General features: G+C 25.4%; 7 protein-coding genes across 7 annotated transcripts; 4 read left to right on the top strand and 3 right to left on the bottom strand.

The window, feature by feature from the left end:
- Nucleotides 1-738: 738 nt before the first annotated feature.
- Nucleotides 739-4,845, top strand: PmUG01_14050500 (conserved Plasmodium protein, unknown function; the record flags this gene model as incomplete). Its single annotated transcript, XM_029008074.1, has 1 exon — nucleotides 739-4,845. One exon carries the CDS (start codon nucleotides 739-741, stop codon nucleotides 4,843-4,845), a length of 4,107 nt encoding a protein of 1,368 aa, XP_028864400.1.
- A 434-nt stretch (nucleotides 4,846-5,279) lies between these two features.
- PmUG01_14050400 (conserved Plasmodium protein, unknown function) lies at nucleotides 5,280-5,741 on the bottom strand (the record flags this gene model as incomplete). Its single annotated transcript, XM_029008073.1, has 1 exon — nucleotides 5,280-5,741. The coding sequence occupies one exon, from the start codon at nucleotides 5,739-5,741 to the stop codon at nucleotides 5,280-5,282; it is 462 nt and encodes a 153-aa protein (XP_028864399.1).
- Nucleotides 5,742-6,380: 639 nt separating this feature from the next.
- On the top strand, nucleotides 6,381-7,233 carry PmUG01_14050300 (conserved Plasmodium protein, unknown function; the record flags this gene model as incomplete). The annotated part of the gene is made up of 3 exons (XM_029008072.1): nucleotides 6,381-6,431; nucleotides 6,572-6,670; nucleotides 7,180-7,233. The coding sequence occupies 3 exons, from the start codon at nucleotides 6,381-6,383 to the stop codon at nucleotides 7,231-7,233; spliced, it is 204 nt and encodes a 67-aa protein (XP_028864398.1).
- Nucleotides 7,234-8,326: 1,093 nt separating this feature from the next.
- Nucleotides 8,327-10,075, top strand: PmUG01_14050200 (conserved Plasmodium protein, unknown function; the record flags this gene model as incomplete). Its single annotated transcript, XM_029008071.1, has 1 exon — nucleotides 8,327-10,075. The coding sequence occupies one exon, from the start codon at nucleotides 8,327-8,329 to the stop codon at nucleotides 10,073-10,075; it is 1,749 nt and encodes a 582-aa protein (XP_028864397.1).
- Nucleotides 10,076-12,064: 1,989 nt separating this feature from the next.
- Nucleotides 12,065-12,790, top strand: PmUG01_14050100 (10 kDa chaperonin, putative; the record flags this gene model as incomplete). The annotated part of the gene is made up of 3 exons (XM_029008070.1): nucleotides 12,065-12,067; nucleotides 12,330-12,461; nucleotides 12,614-12,790. 3 exons carry the CDS (start codon nucleotides 12,065-12,067, stop codon nucleotides 12,788-12,790), a joined length of 312 nt encoding a protein of 103 aa, XP_028864396.1.
- A 686-nt stretch (nucleotides 12,791-13,476) lies between these two features.
- PmUG01_14050000 (peptidyl-prolyl cis-trans isomerase, putative) lies at nucleotides 13,477-14,307 on the bottom strand (the record flags this gene model as incomplete). Its single annotated transcript, XM_029008069.1, has 1 exon — nucleotides 13,477-14,307. The coding sequence occupies one exon, from the start codon at nucleotides 14,305-14,307 to the stop codon at nucleotides 13,477-13,479; it is 831 nt and encodes a 276-aa protein (XP_028864395.1).
- A 1,085-nt stretch (nucleotides 14,308-15,392) lies between these two features.
- Nucleotides 15,393-18,271, bottom strand: PmUG01_14049900 (conserved Plasmodium protein, unknown function; the record flags this gene model as incomplete). Its single annotated transcript, XM_029008068.1, has 2 exons — nucleotides 15,393-15,489; nucleotides 15,804-18,271. The coding sequence occupies 2 exons, from the start codon at nucleotides 18,269-18,271 to the stop codon at nucleotides 15,393-15,395; spliced, it is 2,565 nt and encodes an 854-aa protein (XP_028864394.1).
- Between the last annotated feature and the right edge of the window lie 301 nt (nucleotides 18,272-18,572).

Below are 18,572 nucleotides of genomic sequence, written 5' to 3'. Positions count from 1 at the left end.
GAAATAGGCCAATTTAGAACAACTTTTATTTTAACTTAGTGTCTACAGAATTATTACATGTACGTGAAAACAAAATTTCCAAAAATGTAAGCGAATATATATATATATACATATGTATATTCATATATAAACATAATCACAAAATGGAGGATGTATCTGAGCAAGATATTTTCATTTAGATAAGACAAAAAAAAAAAAAAAAAATTGCTAGCGTAGGTGTGAATATATTATATATATATATATATATATATATGATACCATAATATATATGTAATTTTTTTCAATTTAATTAATATTACATATATGGCTTTTAAAGGTCTTTTATTGCTACCCCTAGAAGTACGCTGTTAATAATAATTTCCACAGTACACATGTTTTGCTGAAATTTAGTTATTCGATTTATTTCTCCTGACTCAGTAAAGGGTTCGTGTATGTTCGTAAATGCTCGTAAATGCTCATAAATGCTCGTAAATGCTCATAAATGCTCGTAAATATTCGTAAATGTTAGTAAATGTTTGCAAATATTTGTATTTCATATTAAAAAGGTAAAGAATAAGATATTATATACATGTATTAGTAGTTACGTATGTATGTATTAGTGTCGATATATTAGTATAAGAATGCACACACGTCCTCATACATGTGTGTGTACCTGAACGCATATTAAAGATGCAAGAATGCATTGAGGAGGAATCTGCAATAACTTAGAATTTATTTCCTTTTTATTTTCTACGCAAAATGCATTATTTCGTGAGAAAAAAAAATGAAACGATTAACAAAAGAGACGATTTTATAACGAACAGTAAACTGATTAAAAAGAACGGATCAATAATAAATGATAATAAACTTGAAAGTGGATATGAAAAGAATAATCCAATTACAAAGAAAATTAATTCGGAAAATGCATTAAATGAAAGCACAAACTCCTTTTTGGCTAGTAGTTATATGGAAGAAGAGGAAAATTATTCAAAACAACCAAGAGACATAACAAATCTTAAAAGACTATCAAATACAAAGGATCATAAGCATAATCAAGACAAATGTCTAGACAATTCTAGTACTGACTATGGAATGAAAAGTTATAGTGAAAGTATGGAAAATGGATATTCTCAAAATTTAAACGTGTCAACAAGTTTTCATGAAAAGGAGGAAGACTATGTCGAAGAAGAGAAAATTGATCGTCAGCTTACCTTTAAAAACTACAATAAATTGAATTATTCGAATGTCGAAAATGCTGGCAATGTTGATGAAGCTGAAGGCGTTGACAATGTTAGTAATATTAGTAGTGTTGTTGACTCTGGCCATGTTGGAAATAATATCAACAAATATAAAGTAGATAATTCGAGAGATAATTTTACTTACATTAATTCAAAAGACAAAGTATTATTCGTAAATGTAAGTAGAGATTCGAAAAATAACATTATGTCATTAACAGCTAGTCAAAAATACAATATTCAGAATTCATCGTTTTCAAATAATCTTAAAAAGGAAAAAGAATTAAAAAATAGTATAATGCTAGAAAATGAAAAACACAGAGACAATCAAGATGTGATGGAGGATATTAATTACAATTCTGAAAAAAGTTATATCAAAGTAAATAATAATAAAACTGATGATATAAATAATGCTTCTAAAAACATCAATCGAAAGGACGAAAAGTTTTATGATAAAGGACACTCAATAAAGAAGCATACCAAACTTAGTACAAGTGATCATCTGTTCATTTCGGATAATGAACAAGAGATTAATATAAACAATTTTCATTTTACGAGTAATAATCAATCAGAACAATCAAATGTAGAAAGGGAAAAAGGTGCAAACAAGAACTCAAGTGAAAATGATGATATAGAATATTTAAACAAAACCAAAAAGGACACAGGCGTAAATTACAAGAGGCAGAATAATCATAATAACAATTCGAAAGATATTGATGAACATATTAGTAGTAATGATAGATATTATATAGAAAAAAATGAGAAAGACGAAGTAGAACAAAAATTGAACTCAATAGACTTCTCTGATAATTATGATAACAAAGAAGAGTTTATTAATGATGAACAGTTAACAAATACAAAGAATGAACTTCATCAAAGAAACAAAAATGCGAATAGTAATGAGTTAAACAGTAGCTTTATAATGGATAAAATGTCATCTGAAAAAAACTTAAATATTCATAACAACAAAAAAAATAATATATTAGAAAAAAGTGAAAAGCTGAAGGAAAATGATTCCCACATAAATTATAACAGGTGTTTAGAGCAATCAGTAAAATCTAGAGTTACTCACAATAATTCTAATAGAACTTTCGTGGACACATCCATTGTATCAGTGAAGTCAAAAGATAGGTATACAACATCTGAGAGTAATTCGGTGGAGTCGAGCAACAGATTAGCTCGATCGAGTGGTAATTTAGCTGGGTCTGGTGATATTTTGGGGGGATCAAGAGCTTCCATGAAAGTGAATCACAGTTACATACTGTCAAGGAGCAATTTATCAGAGACATTAGTCAACGATGGTCAAACAACAAATAGTATGTTAACGCGACAAAGTGCTAAGATAGAGTCGGCATACAGTACAAATAAATCAAATAGCAGGCACATGGAATCTAGAAGAAGCTATACAGAATGCAGAGGTATCTGTAAGAATTCGATAAAAGAACATACAGAAATAGCAAAAAATAATTTAACAGATTATGAAAATAAGATGAAAGCATCAAGAAATAGAACAGTGGATCTGACTGCAAAATTGATAGACCCAATTTTTGATCAAAATAAACCCACATCACGTAGTATTACGGAATCAAGTAATAATGTAAATATAAGAAGCAATTCTGTAATATCAAAAAGTGGGAGAGAAAAGTGGACAAATAACTCAGAAGAATTATCTAATAATCAAACAAATGCGAATAGAGATATGGAATATAGAAACGGTCTAACGAATCCAAGCATGGAAAAATCAAAGAGCCACTACGAAAAAGAATCATATAATTTAGCCGAATCGAATATTGTTGGGGAAGAAAATAATTTCAGGGAAGCTAATAACTTAAATGATTCAAATTATGCTATGCATGCATCTATGGATACCATAACAGAAACACATAATACTTCAATCAGCTTGAATCAGAGTCAAAATGAAGAAGGCTACATTTCGAATGAATCTTCTAATAAGTTAAGTAAGTCAGAATACTATGTGAACAAATTGCGTAATAGGAATAACATACATTCCGAAACAGTAAATAGTGAATCGAGAAGGAGCATATCTAATTCAATATATAGTCATATAGAATCACATGAAAATACGTTAAATTCAAATAATTGTCTTGTTAGACAAAAACAAAGTTACAGAGAATTAAACAATATCCTTAATGAATCCAGTGATAGATTAATGAATTCCAAAGATAGTCAGATAGAGTCAGAAAATCATTTGCGTCAGATGAATGGTAGTACCTTACAAAATTCTAAATATGAAGAGAAGTTGATGGGATTAACAATCAATTTTGTAGAATCAACAAATAACTCTAATAATAAGGAGTCAAAAAGTTATTTAAATAAATCAGAAGATTATATAGAAGATTCGAATAACAATTTAATTAAGTATAACTTGAAATGTTCAAATGATGATTGTGATAAAGACCAACTATTTAACGAATTTGAAAAAAAGAAGAAACACATAAATGAAATGAACTATTATTATGGAAACAACAGAAGATATCGTCTCAATATAAGTGAGAATATTCCTAAAAAGAATATACAACTAGATTATAAAAAATTCAATACTTTTGTAAAGAATGATGAACAAAAAGCTGATCTATTAGTAGAGTTTCAAAAAAGTATTAAAAAAAAGGGGATAATGATAAATCCAGAAGTTAATGACATTAATCAGAAATGTATATCTAGAAAAAATCTGGATATTCACAATAAATATCTGATAAATGACAAAACCAATAACTTAGTAGATTATAATGAAAAAGAAGAGGATTGTTTGAATTATTTTTTAATGGATAATAATGCAAACAGTCACCCAATGGATACATCTAATGGTGACATTGAAGAGGAATTGGAAAAGGGGGAATTCTATAATAACATAGAAGATAGTTTCGAAGATTTTGAAAAAAAAAATTATAATAATAGTAGCGGCCATATTAATAGTAGCAACCATAATAATAGTAGCGGTCATAATAATAGTAGCGGTCATAATAATAATAGCGGCCATAATAATAGTAGCGGCCATAATAATAGTAGCGGTCATAATAATAGTAGCGGCCATAATAATAGTAGCGGCCATAATAATAGTAGCGGCCATAATAATAGTAGCAGCCATAATAATAGTAGCGGCCATAATAATAGTAGCGGCCATAATAATAGTAGCAGCCATAATAATAGTAGCGGCCATAATAATAGTAATGGTAATAATGACATTAGTGCAGATTATAACAGTAATAATTGCGAATTAGAATTTTCTTTCAATCAAGAAATTAAGAAATATTCCAATATACCGAATGACTGCTCTACATCAATTAATAATAATTTTCAAAATTTTATGGATAATTATGATATACATACATCTAACAATTTTGATTTAACTATGTCTAATAATTCAAATAAAATTGTTGATACGGATAAGCTAGCCATGGAAAATAAATATAATTCTAATTATATTAGAAAATTATCTATGAATGATAATTTTGTTAATACTGATTTGCAAATATCATATATGGAGAATGAAATTCAAAACAGAATAAAAGATTTAGATGCTTCTCTAGGAAAAAAATTTGAAAATAAATGTGATGCAGTTCTTAACAGAATCGAAAAGTTGCTATCCTGTGATTTTTTGAGTGAACATTAAAGTTTCTCTTTTCATTTTGTTTCCTTGACCATGCGGTGTGTACATGTACATAAATTTCTACGCATATATATTACATCTATGACGTATATGCAAATATATATGCTTATTTACTTGAAAGAGTGCTTTTTCAACAGCAATTCATTTATATATGCATTTTTCAGTTATTCATTTGTTTTAGTATGTTTATTTTTTAAATATAAATACTGTAATATGATGCTAAAGAAAACTAAAATATGCCTTAACGTTTTATAAATTCAAAATGTTACATATATATAAGGGTTAATAAAAAAGTCAATTTTTATCTACAATCCGCTCTTTTTGGTAAAATGGGATACATATACATATATGAGAACGTATGCACATACTTATACAGTGAGAAAAAAATAATAAAATATACAAAATTAAGCAAAATAAAACAAAATAAATCAGAATACTTAAAAATCAGTAACTCTACAGTTGTGAGACCAGTCACCGAACATTGTTGGTTCATGTTTGTCATACTTGTATCCAAATTCTTCTGGTAATTTTTCTGTTGAATCTATCTCTTTTTGTTTTTCCTTCTCCTCTTTTATAATATCATTTAATTTTTCTTCTTTTTTGTCTTTATTTTGTTTTTCTGTTTTATCAGATTCGTTTGACTTTTTTTCTTTTTCATATTTTTTAAAATATTTATTATTGCCTTTATCTTTTAGTTTGTCTTTTGAAATTTCAACAGAATTATTTATTTCTAAGGTTGAAAAGCACTCATGAGAAAACCCATTTAATATTATAAAACTGCGTTTTCTGAATTGTTGAGCTACGATTTTTTTCTCCGTTCTATTATTATGATATGCGTTAAAATTAAAAGATAATAATTTATTTCTGCTAAGAGATATTGAATGAGAAAATTTTTTCATTATAAATTAAACGCAAAACTTTGAGGATATATAATACGCATAAAAAAATTACACATATACACTTGTAATTGAATATATATATATATATATATATACATACATATGCGTGTGCGTTTTATTTTCCCCTATATTAAAATATTTACTCTTGTCTTATAATAAAAAAGATATTAAAAAGGATTAATAAATAAATAAATATATAAATAAATAATTAAATAACAATTAAAATATTAATCTTTAAATAAAAATATTTTTCATTTCCTTCTTTTATTCATTTTTAAAAAAAAAAGTTTATGCATAAACAAAAAAACTTCCAATATATATATATTTTTTTCTTTTTGTGTTGTTTCTCTATATTTCTGTATATTTAATACTATACAAATTCAAAAGTGCGAACAAAATTTCACATTTCAACATGGTACACTAATTTACTGAAAGAGTACGCTATTCAGGTATTGTTTTGTTTATCTATGATGAAAGAATAATAGCAGTGTAGTAATATATATAAAAAAAATATATATTTAAATTGTATTACATTTTATACGTACACATATGTATATATATATATATATACAAATGTGTAAAATAAAAAGTTTCAAAGGAAAACTGCACAATATTTTATAAAACACCACAAATACAAAAATGGAAAAAGACTTTAATTTGATTGAAAAAAATAATCTTGACGAAGAGACCGTATGTACATATGCAATGAAATGAATTTACATAAACAACGTTAATTAATCTGCAAATTAAATGTACTAACATGTGCATAGATATAAATATAAATATATAATACATATCCATGCTAGTAAATTTTACCAATTCCTTATTAGAATAACTTGAAAGATGAAAATTCTAAATATATGGAATCGCACCCAGAACTAAAAGACTTACTAAACGATTTTATATCCTCTATCTTGTTACATACTCCAGTAATAACAATAAATATAAAACAAATCAAAGTAGTATTTATTCAAGAAAAAAATGATAGGATATTTAAAGTATGTTTTCTTTTGATTATTTATTTGACAGTTTTTATGCTCAAAATTGGATGCATTAAGATCTTATTTAAATTTAAACAATTTGTTAACTTTTTACATTATTTTTCATGAAATAAATTTAAAATATTTAAAAAATGTGAAACACATTAAAAAAAAAAGGAAAAAAAGAAAGTCATAATTACACTATGCACGTCCAATTCATTTTCACCCCAAATTTTTTATTCGTTTTTCTATTATTCTTTTCTTTTTTTTATTTTTCTTTTTTTAAATTTTTATTCCTATTTTCACGTAAAATTTGAATAATTTTACAGTCACTTTTTCGTTTTATATAATTCATTAATAAGATATATATTTTATAATATATGGTGAAGAATTTATATTTCTTACCTTTTTTATTTTTTTTATTTTTTTTTATTTTTTTGTTTTTTGATTTATTTTAGGAAGATATTTTTAAATACGCAAATGAATATTTTTCCTACTTTAAAAAGAAGTAATTTTCAATTTTTTAAAAGCACAGAAAGTAAGGAAACATTGAAAAAATGTTTCATTCATATATATATCCTTTTTTAATTCATGTATCTTAGTAGATTTTTTTTAGGGGCATTTTTTGCATATATATACATACATAATTATATGTATATAAATGTTTTAACTAATTTTTGCAGGTTTGTGTTAATGGATAAACGGTAGTATATATGGAGAATATTTACTTTCTCACGTGTAAACAAAAAAGAAAACCAAAAAAATGTGGAAAAAATAAATATACAAGTTTTATTTACCATGAATTTTGAGAAAACGAAGTATATTTTTTAGTGTACGAAAATTATTGTTTAAAGAATAATTATTGTAATTAATAACAAAGCTATAACTTCAAAAAAAAAAAAAAAAAATATATATATATATATATCATATGTATATATTTTGACACATATTATGAATTTTAACGCATCCGTCATATGTTAGAAGTTCAGATATATGCAGGTTGCGATTTTGTGTTATTTTAACGTTTAGAAAGTTTACTTATTTGTATTTATGTATACTTTTGTTTGTATGTATTTTTGAACATAATCATGTTTATATATGTATATGCGCAAGTACTTGTTGGAATAGACCTTTTTTGCACTTTTGTGGATTGATAAAACTTAAGTGCACATGATTAGTTTTTTCCATTTAACGATTGTATTTTTATTGTTGTTTGAAAAATTTATTGTACATTGCGTATGTATATGATACTTGTTTAAGAAATGTTTGCTTACTCAGGCACGTACAAAAGTTTTTATCAGTAATAAAATTATTTCATGCATATTATTAATTTTGGATGATATATATATGATAAAAAAGTATTATGAAAGTTTTCATGAATTTTTGAAAATTTATATGAATAAAAAATAAAAAGAAGGAAAAGGATTTTTTTTTTTTTGAATGACAGACAGTGGTGTATATATAATAATGTGTATGCTTATATAGATATACATATATATGTGTACACGAAGACATATAACGCTTAGTTCTTCTTTGTTTGTCCATCAATTTATGTGCACCCGTATTTTACGCGCCACTTGATGATTATACTTTTATGACGTAACAATGGAACATGAGAACTTAAAAGAAGATTCATCAAATGAAGATCAGACAAGGATTTACAAAATTTTACTATTAACATATGCAAAAAGATTATCAAAATATCAAGATCAAATAAAAAATATTTACTTTTATAATAGTATTATTTCAAACATAAAGGATGGATCACATGATTATTTGTTAAATGAACATGTGACTTCTCAGCATTATTTTATTGATACACTAGTTAAATCAAATGATAGTCAGGAATTTTTAAAAAGTATTCATTTAATTGAGGAACAACTAAATAAGAAGGAAAATAAGATAAACGAGCAAAGTTCTGATTCTTTTGGTAGCAATAATAACAATAATAATGGAGAGACAAATAATGATATGATAAATAATGAATCGAGTCAAACTGACCAAGTAAATCGAAGAACACTATTGAATAACTACATAATGGACGTAATCGAAAGATCACACATATTTTTATTATTAAAAATTTTATTTGTTTTATTTTTATTTGAAGCTAATTCGAAGATGTATTTTATTGTTTCTGGCTTGTTTATTTTATACAATAGGGGATTTTTTGATGTCCTAGTAAACAATTTTAGTTTTATGTCAAATAATGAATCGATAGAACAAGTTTTAAGAAGAATAAGAGAATCAAGAAATCTAAATAATAGCATGGAAAATGGAAACATTGTGGAAAGCTACAACTTAAATGAAGGTACACAGGAAAGTAATGAACAGAATAGTGAACAGAGTAATGGGATGAATAATGTGCAGAATAATGGACCGGATAATGAACAAACAAATCAAAACTGTTTAACTTCACAGGGATTCATACAAAAAGGGGAAGAAGGAAAAGAAACACATGAAATAAAGAATGAAAAAACGGCTGAAAAAACGGCTGAAAAAACGAATGTAATAAATGAGTTATCAACCCGCGTACGAATGGAAAGTAATCGTGAAAATAATGATGATACTAAAGGTGCGGTTGGAGAATGGAGTAATGATGGAATGTATGAGAAAAATGACGAGGAATTTATGGAAAAGTTTAATGATCAATTTAATTTAAAAATTACTAATAAAAATTTGAAAGAGACAAATGAAAAAACTGGTGTGAGTATGGATAACATGGACAATCAAAAGAAAAGTTCCTTTTTTTTGTTTAAAAAAAAGAAGCTAGATGAAGAAAAAAATGATGGAATTGAATTAAAAGTAAAAAAAAGTTCATATGACGAATTTAATTCTGCATTAAATGTAAATGAAAAAAAGGATCATAATTTAAAGGATGAAACTGATGATGAATTCTTTAACGGAATAGACGTTACTCATAATGATGGTGGTGATGTTGGGAATCTTGCAAATTCAGGTATTAGAAGAAGAAATATTAATAATGCAAATAATAAAAATGCTAATTATGTAAATACGACAAATAACACTAATGATAATGACAATAATACATATTTTCATGATAGTTCAACAACATTTAATAATTTATTAAATAATAGCATGAGTGAATTTATAAATTCATATTGTAATGACTCCGAAAAGAATTCAGACACTAGTGAATCCCGCTTAAGTAATGAGTCTTGCAAAAAAAAAGAAACGGATGTTCAAAATATTAAAAATGAAGAGGACAACAATTCAAGAATTGCTGCTAGAAGGAAACCGACGAAATTTGAAAAATTTATATATCAATCAGTAGTCATGTTTTTTATGACACTTTTGCCATGGTGGGTGCCCGATGTAGCTTACTTAGAAGATTAAAAAAGTTAAAGGGGATAGATAAGCGAAAAAAAATAAAAGCTAAAAAAAGGAAAAATAAGAAAAAAAAAGCAAAAATAGGATTAATGTAATAACGAATAGGTTAATTTAAAGGATAAATATTTAAACACATATATACATACTGTTACGCATAACGGGTACAGGAGGATTAGAGGAAGTCAACAAATTTATGAAGTTAACAGAATAAAATGAATGAACAACTAAAAACATTTTTATAAGCTTAAATTCTAGTATATCACAAATTAAAGCATACTTTTTTTTTTTTTTTTTTTTTTTTTTACATTTAAAATTAAAAAAAAAAAATTTTTGTATATAATTTGACTCTTAATATATGTAAAATATTAGAAAATAAAATAAATAAAAGCATAGCCGTTTTTCCATATTTTATATATATTTTTTTTTAATTTTTAACAGTTTTTTTATTTAAATAAAATATTATGTAACTCCTATAATTTAGCCATTGAATTAGTAGTGTTTACGAGAATATTTTCATCTAAACACTATAATTTTTTTTTAAAAATAGTAGGCATTTACATACTTTAAGGAATATATTTGTAGAATTGTGAAATATATCACCGTGTGTGCATTATAGATAGATATGGTGGAACAGCGCTTAACAATTTTTTCACTTTTATTACATATTCTCAATATTTTACATGGATATATTTTTGTTTAAACTAGTTTTCTACACATATGTGGCATTAATGTACATTTTTATTTAACTGTAGTAATATAGTTTGTTCACATAACGTATCAATACTTTTAAATAAAATGTATGGAAGCCTAATTTTTTTTTTTTTTTTTTATATGTATATTTGCTAATACTGTTTAACACGTTATTTTAATACGTTAATATGTTCTTTATTCCTAACGATTTTCTTATTTACACATGTATACATATATATATATATGTATGCGCAAGCTTATGCTATTTTCTTAACATGAAAGATGTTTTACTATTTAATATACTATTACAAATAAGCATTAAGGTATAATAGCTTAAATATATAGTAATCGAACTACGTGAAGTTGTAAAGTGTACATATATTATGTTAGTTTCTGCCCCCTTCATAATATTTATTTTCAATAATAAAATAATAAAGAAAAAAAATTACACTAAAATGTTTTGTTTCCTTAATAACTCTGCTCTGTCAAAAAAAAAAAAATAAATATTACATCATTTTGAAATAAGAAAATTTATTCATATTGCGGTAAAAAAAAAACATGTAATACAACTGTAAATTAGATAAAAAAATATTGGTATATTGTGTTATTAAATAAAAAAAAAAAAAAAAAAAAAATATTGAAAATAAAATTATTAACAAAAAAACTTAAAATTGATCAATTATAATATTTATGCGCTCTTATTTTTAATGGAAACATTCAGTTGCTGATAATAACCCTTAAAACGAAAGTTTTAAGAGTAACACATAAAAACATGTATATGCATATAAATATATATGTAGAAGCGAAAGAAGTAAAAGAAAAGCCCGCTAATCGTGTCGGAAAAATAAAAACATATGACATCAATGATATATAGGGTTCGACTAAAAAAAAAAAAAATAAAAAAAAATTAAAAAAAAAAAAATTAAGCATTTTTAATACGCGTTAAACGAGTATAACCCCAAGCACACTTGAATTTTTAAGAGGCTATAAAAAAATATAAATTATTAAAAGAAAGTATATTTTCTTCTTTATTTTTAATTAAAAATATTGAGAGCGTTGCATATACATAGGATTTCTGCGAAGATAAAATTTGGGTACAGCAGCATATAGTTTCTTTTAATGGTACTTTTATTATTACTGTTATAGTTCCTTTTTATTTTCCTTTTCCTTTTCTCTGCTTTTTTTTTTTTTTTCTTTTTGCGTTTTTCATTCATTCCACGTAGAATTTATTTCGAACAAATTTAAAGTAAAATACAAGGAGGGAAACAATTCGTTTTTATTGTACAGATAATATAGTAACTAAAAATGGTAAATTGCTTATGTAGATAATATTATATGTAGAATAATATATAAATAATGAATACATATTTTTAAGGATAATTAAGAGATAATAAATGCATACGTATAGCAACATCTTGATGTACATATGTATAAGTGCAACTGTAACAAGCACAAAGAACTGCGTAAACTTGTTATCTTGTTCTTTCATGTGAAATTACTTGCATGAGTAATATTATATATATATATATATTTACACATATGTAAATATACGTAATGCATATTTTTACAGAGTTCTACAGTAGCAAAAAAGTTTGTTCCGTTAATGGATAGAATTTTGATTAGCAAAATTGTACCGAAAACAACCACAAAGTCAGGGCTGTTTTTGCCAGAAAGTGCAACTGAACCATCCTATACGGGAAAAGTAAAATTAATAAAAAAGTAGCGAAACATGAATGCCATTTGTTTAACCTACATATATATATATATATATATATATATATATATATATTTAGTTATACGTGTATACGTTTTTTATGGTGTGAATTATATTTAATGGCTTGTTCCCATTTCCAGGTATTAGCAGTTGGTCCGGGTAGAATAACGAACAATGGAAATAAAATACCTCCCAGTGTAAAAGAAGGTGATGTCGTCGTGTTACCGGAATATGGTGGTTCTTCTTTAAAAATTGACGGAGAAGAATTTTTTGTTTATAGGGATGATGATATAATTGGTATTATTAAGGATAAATGAAATGGAGGAAGAGAAATTTCTTATGTATGTCTTTCAAAAATGTGCCATGTAACAGGATATTTTGTGGCAAACATACATACATACAGACAGACATATATATATATATATATATATATATAAATGTATATTGTTTTTATAACAAACATTTTGAATATTCCACTGCTATATTTTTAACATTATGTTTGCTGTTCACTGAATTTCTTCGTTTTTGGACTTTTTATTTTGGGATTGTTCATTTTTGAACTATTCGTTTTGGAACCTTTTCTTGTGTCTTCTTTAAAATACAGTGAAAAAATATAAATACTTAAAAAAATAAAAAAGTAGCTATGGTAAAGCACAAAGATGTTAAAATATAATAAGGTACATTATATTTTAAAATATGACATGTTTTCAGCCTTTTATATATTCGCCCCTTTTAAATGTGTGTGTATGGTGAGGTAAGATGTAACTAAAAGGAGTATGGAGATATATAAAAAAGATATAATAAAATTATGTCACAGAAAAAAAAAAAAAAAAATTAATTTTAAAATTTGTTATATTTTACAAAATACACAAATAACCGAATAAACAAACACGCAAATTTGTGGGTATACAAAAAGATATAAAAAAAAAAAAATCCATTTCGAAATTATATATTTTTCCAAAAATTACATCCTTTTTGAAACTTCATATCTTTCCTGTAAGCTTCATTTTTTAATTTGAAATTTGTTCTCACCATTAATAAGAGATTGCTTTTGTGAGTCCGTTAAATTTTCGAACTCATTTTTTGATAAAATATTTTTATTGTCCTTGTCCAAAATATCAGTTACGTTAAAAAAAGGGGGGCCATCTTCCTCTAAATTCTTATATAAGCCGCAGTTAATAATTTTTACATCATACATGGGATTACCTAATTTTGTTCCGACATTTTCAATCTTTCGAATTATGTCCATACCTTTTAAAACAGTACCAATAACTACATTATGATTATGCAATATTGGCATAGGGGAAAAAGTTATAATAAATTGAGAGGAATTGCTATGAGGTCCTTCATTATATAAGGCAACATCACCATCCTGAACAAATTCCATATCAAAATTTTCGTCAGGAAATTTTTTCCCATATATACTTAAGCCTTCTTTATCATTTAATACATTTCCACCTACTAAACCAATTCCTGGGTATACTTTGTGAATATATGTATTTCTATATCCAATATATTTATCTTTAATTTTATAACCTTCCGCTAACTGAATAAAATTTTCAACTGATAAAGGTACTTGATCAGAATATAAACCTATCAAAACTCTACCTATATATTTATTTTCCATTGCAAAGTCAAAAAATACATAATCTTTTATCGATTTGTTATAATATATCTGTTTTTCTCTTGCTTTCCTTCTTTCGTTGTAGTTCCACATAGGTGGAAAAAGTATAGTAAAACCTATTGCTAATTTCCATGATAAATGTAGATTACCCCACCAATTAATGCATTTTTTTCCTACTATTTTTGTTGCCGTCAAACTTTTATTAAGCATTAGAAAAGTTAAAATAATGCTTATATGATAAAAAGGAAATTTAATATGTCGCTCCTTCTTTTGTACTTTGGTATATTTTTTTTTTTTTTTTTTTTTCATATATGTGAGTTTGTACGTATAAATGTGCGATCTATTCTTGTTAAAAAATACGTACATGTAAAAATGGGAACAAATATAAAGAAAGTTCTTAAAAACGAAGATTGGGGAATGAAATTTAGAAAGGTTACTTTATAAAAAAAAAAAAAAAAAAATTAAAAAGGCGGGTGAAATGAACAACATATGACTTCACTTTTTAAGATCTTAATCTGCTCACTTTTCCCTATATATTTATATTACCGCGAAAATCAATCTTAACACTCCAGAAAATTTTCCATTTTTGTGTTATTACAGTATTCAACCATTGTAAATCATGGTATTATAAAATGCACATGTATTTCATATGTAAATGTTTCACATTTTTTTTTTTTTTTTTCCTCTGTTCTTTTTGTAAACAAACATATACGAGTGTAATTTTATTTATAAAACAACAAATAAAATAATATAATAAATAGTAAAATAAAATAAATTAATGAATAACGAATAAGTACATAAAGTAAGGAGAAAAAATTGCGGTAACGAAAAATTTATATTCTTTTTAATATTTTTTTTCAAATCAAAGCTTTAACAAAACTGCAAGAGTTGCATATATATATGAGCATGATAAATTAAAATTTCATAATATATGACAATATCATGTTTGTTGAAGAATATGCCGCATGAATGTAAAAAAAAGTAAAAAGAGCGATCAGGATAAATGGAGCTAGGAAAGTAAAAGAATGCGGAAAATAAAAGGGAAGCAAAAATAAGAATACAAGAAAATGAAGGAGCAAACTTAGCTATAGATAGTTTGCATAAATAAAGTGGGGGACATGAATAAACATCATAAACTTAATGAAAAAATTATAATATACATATTCAATCATATATGTATACACATATATGATTGAATATGTATATATCATTGTTAAAGTGTAAAACCAAATGAGGTAGACAAAAAAAAAAAAAAAAAAAAAAAAAAAAAAAATTTTTGACGAAGTTATACCATTTTACTTATATTTCCGTACGCATTTTTTGCCATGAACCTTTAGTCTGTACACACAAGTGTAGGGAGCACCATAATTTTCTGTGAATTCAAAAATTATTCTGCCAGAATAGAAAAAAAAAATATAATAATAATGAATAAAATTAAATAAATTGAATAACATAAAATAAAAATGGATAAAATAAATTAAATAGAATAAAATAATATAAATGGAATAGAATAGAATAGAATAGAATAGAATAAAATAAGAATGAAATGAGTTAAATTCTCTGATGTAGCTTAGTTCGTGACTTTCTGTAGTATACAAAAAGGATAATCGCCTATCAAAATGGCAAATAATAAGGACAGGACGAAATTCATCTTCTTCTCTACTTTTTTTTTTTTTTTTTTTTGTGTTTATTTTTTCAGCGCTTACCTCTTTATAGGAAAACAGTGTTTGGTAGGGTAACTGGATATTCTTTTTTTTCGGTCAAAGTAAAAATCACCTATATGTATAAGATTGGGGGTTTTATTATCTTTTAACCATTTTTCTAAAATATACTTTGACTGCATTTTTCCGTAAACTGAATGCAAACAAGAATATAAAGAGCTATTTTTAAAGTCGTCATAATTAATGTCATTATGCTCAAATTGTTCAGGCCAATTTAAATCAACAATACCATATACGGAAAAATATTTTGGTGTTGCATTTGAATTATTACTAATATTTTCATGGACATGTTGAATTGAAATAGATGTTACATCAATAGTAGCTGGAAGATGTATTGTTATTTTTCCTTTACTTCCGTTAAAAGAAAAACAATCACCAGGAAAATTTGATGGCTTCAAAATGATAGACGGATCCTTACCCATTGGTTTGATCATTCCATAAATTTCTTCTGATGGTAAAAAGGATGCAAGGTGATTTAAAAACTTTTCTATAAAGTCATTTCTATTTAGAGGGGAACTTGTCATTTTATATACAATTCTTGCTCCTAATGATTCTAAAGCCCAATCTATTTCATTGTAATCTAATATAAATTCATTATATAATTCATCTACTTTTTTATGTAAAATTTCTAATGAATCATAATTTGCTACACCATTTTTAGGAGTATATTCAGTATCATTTTTTAGTTGTTTTTTCTCTATTATAATTTCTAGGGATTTGTCTAAATCTTCTTTGATACTTTTCGTTTGTATCTTTATTTGACTGTTAATGGTTTTTAATAACTCCAATTGCATTTTTTCTTGCTTTTGTGTCATTCTTTTGTATTTGTCTTCATTATATATTACTTTTGATTCAGTAATTTCACTTATGATATCTTTTTTATATATTTCTAAATAATACTTAATTTTGTTTTCTACATTCTTTAATATTTTTTGTTCAATTGATGGAAATATAACATCTACGGAAGTAGAGGATTTTTTTGCGCTTTCCTTTAGTATAGCCAATTCTTTCTGTATATTTTGCATGGTATTTATATGTTCAGATATCCAAAGGGAATCAGCAGTTTCGTTTTGACTTCCCTCTTGTTCTTCATTTTTACGTTTCGCTTTGTCCGTTGTTACTGCCTTCGGTTTATCCGCATTTTCTGACTTCTCTTTGTCCGGCGTTGCTTCCATCTCCTTGTCTATCTTTTTATCCGCCGTTCTACCCTTCGCGAACACCTGAGTGGATAACTTAGATTCTATCCCTTTTATTTTTTTTTGTAATTCATTTATGGTTTCAAGTAATTCTTTTTTTTCATTTTCTACCTTATGAGAAACGTCCTTTTTTATGTCTATTTGGTTTTTGTTTATTTTCCTTTCCACGTCATATATATAGGAGTTTTTTTTATTCATATCTTTTTTGATAGTATCCATAGTATTTACATAATCCTTAAACTTATTTTGAAAAGATTCATAAATCTCTTGTAATTTTTTTTTTAAATTTTCTAATTCTATTTTAGAATTGGTTTTAAAATTATCTATATCTTTAGTATTAATTATTAGTTTTTTTTCTAATTCTTTTAGTTTATTTTGTAAATTTTCATTTAGTTCATATAATGTAGTATTTTCATTTTTATTCTTATAGTTCAAATTCGTGCTTTCTTTCATACTTTCTTTCATACTTTCTTTTACATTTTCTTTCATACTTTCTCTCATGCTTTCTTTCATGCTTTCATGGATGCTATTTTTAAACTGTTCTAATAATGCTTGTAGTTTAAAATCGTTGTTATTAACATCTTCATCTCCTACTTTTATATAATTCATAAACTTATTTATATCGTCATAATTATTTTTGGACGTGTTTAATTTCCAATTACTTTTTTGCTCTACTCTTGTATTCATGAATAGAGTAATCAAACCGGATATAAAAGTAATTATAACAGATAAAATAATCATAAAACTAGCTATATATGTCATTCCTTTTTTATCATTTAAAGTATCATTTATTAATAAACATATATAATTTAATATAGTTTCTATAAAGGATTTATTCTTAGAGCTTTCTAGTTTTAAATCATAAGTAGGGTCATCATTTTTTTCGACTTCATTCCACATTGCTGCTCTACTAGTAAGAAAATTTGTAGTATCTACTTTCTTCTTTTTTTTGTTCTTTTCACTATCATCATTTTCTTTATGAATTTCTAAGTCACTAATTGAAAATAGTCTTACTAACGTTTTCCTCATTTTACCTAATTGCGTTTCTCTTCTTTTATAAGGATTTATTTTTCCATAATTCATATTTTTTTTTTGAAAATCATCATAGCTGTGTAACACTTGTATTAACGAACTCTTTTCATTATTATCGCTCGTACTGTTACTCTCATTATATCTCTCCTTTATTACATTATCTCTATCATGTTTTCCCTCATCTATAAAATTTTGGTTACAGGTGTTACTAATGTTAGTAGACATTTCAGTTCTCTTTTTTTCTTCTATCCTTACATATGTTTTCGTATAGTTTTCAAGTATAGATTTGCGTGTACGTAAACACAAGGGTGTCTCTTTAACTCCTCATTTATGTATATAAAGCTACGTACATGCGCGCATACAAAACTATATGCGTGCATAACTATACGAGTAAATAAATAAATAAATATATATATATATATATATATATATATATATATATATATATATATATATATATATGTATATTTAGTCTACACAGTGCTGCTTAACTTTTTCTTGATAACGTCCGTGCCTTTTTATACGA

The sequence above is a fragment of the Plasmodium malariae genome (genome assembly GCF_900090045.1).
Source record: "Plasmodium malariae genome assembly, chromosome: 14".
Lineage (NCBI taxonomy): Eukaryota > Apicomplexa > Aconoidasida > Haemosporida > Plasmodiidae > Plasmodium > Plasmodium malariae.
This window is presented reverse-complemented; position numbering and strand designations above follow the sequence as displayed.